The 2,608-nt window shown below is 41.5% G+C and overlaps 1 protein-coding gene across 1 annotated transcript; it reads left to right on the top strand.

Moving 5' to 3' along the window:
• Positions 1-468: 468 nt before the first annotated feature.
• LOC103584000 (olfactory receptor 11A1-like) lies at positions 469-1,416 on the top strand. The gene has a single exon (XM_008565153.1). It carries the CDS (start codon positions 469-471, stop codon positions 1,414-1,416), a length of 948 nt encoding a protein of 315 aa, XP_008563375.1.
• Positions 1,417-2,608: the final 1,192 nt, after the last annotated feature.

Genomic DNA, 2,608 nt, shown 5'->3' with positions numbered 1-2,608 from the left:
GACCACGGATATTAGAGTTTTTAAGCCACTCATTCAGGAGTTGGTTGTGGTTGGGGAACATAGAAGAGTTAGCTGTTGTGGGATATGTGTAGCAGACATTTGGAAGATATTACACTGGTGAACACAAGGGAGTCTATGGCTCATTATACAGATTAAGATGACAAAACTCATTCTATGGTAGTAGATTGAATTAATAGGGTAAAGGGCTTTGAAAAACTGAAATTATGAATTTTGATCATCTAACTAGACTTGAAGAATATGCACTATTAAGAAATGCAGGGAAGGATAGGAGTTGGGGAAGGAGTGACAAAAAGGGGACAGAGAAGGATTTGTGTGATTCTTGTTTCGGAGATTGACATTTTTTGTTTGTTTGTTTTTGCCTTATTGATCTTAGGCTTGGTATGAAACATATAGAGGCACTAAAATTTCTCCCCCGATTACTGCCAAGCAGAAACTTGGATAATGCACATGGAAACTGTCTCCGTAGTAAACCAAACTGTTACTGAATTTGTCCTCCTTGGCTTCTATGACATCGCTGAGCTGCACCCACTTTTCTTTACTGTGCTCAGTGTCATCTACACCTCCATCATCATAGGGAATACGCTGATCATTGTAGCGGTGGTTAGCTCCCAGAAGCTCCACACACCCATGTATTTCTTTCTGGCTAATCTGTCTTTCCTGGAGATCCTCTACACCTCCACAGTGGTGCCGAAAATGCTGGAGGGCTTCCTGAAAGAGGCAGTCATCTCTGTTGCTCATTGCTTGCTCCAGTTCTTTATCTTTGGCTCTCTAGCCACAGATGAGTGCTTCCTGCTGGCTGTCATGGCATATGATCGCTACCTGGCAATCTGCTACCCCCTCCACTACCCACTCTTGATGGGGCCCAAATGGTGCTTGGGGCTAGTGGTCACAGCCTGGCTCTCTGGCTTCATTGTAGGGGGACTGATTGTGGCTCTGATGGCTCAGCTGAGGTTCTGTGGCCCCAACCACATTGACCACTTTTACTGTGACTTCACACCTTTGATGGACCTGGCTTGCTCAGATCCCAGAGTGGCCCAGGTGGTAACATTCATTCTGTCTGTGGTCTGCCTCACTGTTCCCTTTGGACTGATTCTGACATCTTATGCCCGGATTGTGGTGGCAGTGCTGAGAGTTCCTGTTGGGGCCAGCAGGAGAAAGGCTTTTTCCACATGTTCCTCCCACCTAGCTGTAGTGTCCACATTCTACGGAACTCTCATCGTCTTGTACATTGCCCCCTCCGCTGTCCACTCGCAGCTCCTCTCCAAGATCTTCGCCCTGCTCTACACTGTGGTCACCCCCATCTTCAATCCTGTGATCTACACCCTGAGAAACAAGGAGGTTCATCAGGCGTTGAGAAGGTTTCTCCACATTAAACAAACTGAAACACTTGACTGAAGAAGTGTAGTGAAGATTTTATTTTGGACTTTGGACACCTCCATTGGGAAATCTTCCAGGATTGCTTGGACAGAAATACACAAGCCATGTTCAAATGTGTTTGTTGATCTTTACATAATTTCTTAAAATTAAGATCTAAATAAGGTTTACACAATGCATTTTGTTGTTATGTTTCTAGTTTCTTTATAACACAGCAGAATTCCTCCCCCACCTTTTTTTTTATGCTGTTGACTTATTGGATTGATTGTTTTATCTGTCTGGTAGAATGTTCCATATTCTAAGTTGGCTTTTACTTGTGGTTTTGTTTAACTTTTATCCCTATATTTAGCTTTTTATATACATTGATAGTGAGATGGAAGCTTGATTGGATCTCGGTTAACTTTTTTCAGTAAGGACATGCCAAGATTGCTATGCTATTTTTATTGCATCATATTATGAGTCACACAATATTGATTGTCCAATGTTCTGAGACGCTATTTATAATATTGGCCAGTGAGTTCAGGTGGTGTCAGCCTGATTCATCTATTACTCAGTTTCTAATTAACCTTTCACCTAATATTTTTATTATCCATTGGTGAAAGTTGATGATAAATGCCTCGAATCACTTAGATTTTTGAGTGAATTTTCCTTTAAGATTTTGAATATATTGTAAGTAGCTGTTGTAACATCTTTGTCTGCAGATTCCTACATCTAGGCCACATCAGGTTGAGTTATTACTGACTTCTTGAATATTAATCATGTTTTCCCATGTCTTTGTAAGACTTTTTTTTTTAATTGAATATAGGTCTTTGTAGAGATTTTCCAAAGAATGTGGGTTTTTGAATGTAGGTTTTAATTTCTGTTATCTTTTTCCAAAGAATGTGTGTTTTTTTTTTTTGTTGTTGTTTTTGTTTAAAAAAAAGATGACCGGTAAGAGGATCTTAACCCTTGACTTGGTGTTGTCAGCACCATGCTCTCCCAAGAGAGTGAACAGGCCATCCCTATATAGGGATCTGAATCCGTGGCCTTGGTGTTATCAGTACCACACTCTCCCAGGGGAGCCATGGCCTGGCCCATGATGTGGGGTTTTGATCCGCCAGTTCAAGGAGGATCATCTTGAACTTGGGTAGGCTTGGTTTTATGCTTTGGTATTATCAACCTGTGGAAAGCACAAGGTGTTTTGCAAGCCTCTTTAACTTGGCGTGACTCAACC

Source organism: Galeopterus variegatus, unplaced genomic scaffold (assembly GCF_000696425.1).
Source record: "Galeopterus variegatus unplaced genomic scaffold, G_variegatus-3.0.2 Scaffold33845, whole genome shotgun sequence".
Lineage (NCBI taxonomy): Eukaryota > Metazoa > Chordata > Mammalia > Dermoptera > Cynocephalidae > Galeopterus > Galeopterus variegatus.
The sequence above is the reverse complement of the archived record's forward strand: the minus strand, read 5'-3'. Positions and strand labels throughout refer to the sequence as shown.

What these genes read in the sequence shown, in the direction of transcription:
- LOC103584000 (XM_008565153.1), top strand. Translation starts at nt 469, where the DNA reads ATGGAAACTGTCTCCGTAGTAAACCAAACTGTTACTGAATTTGTCCTC.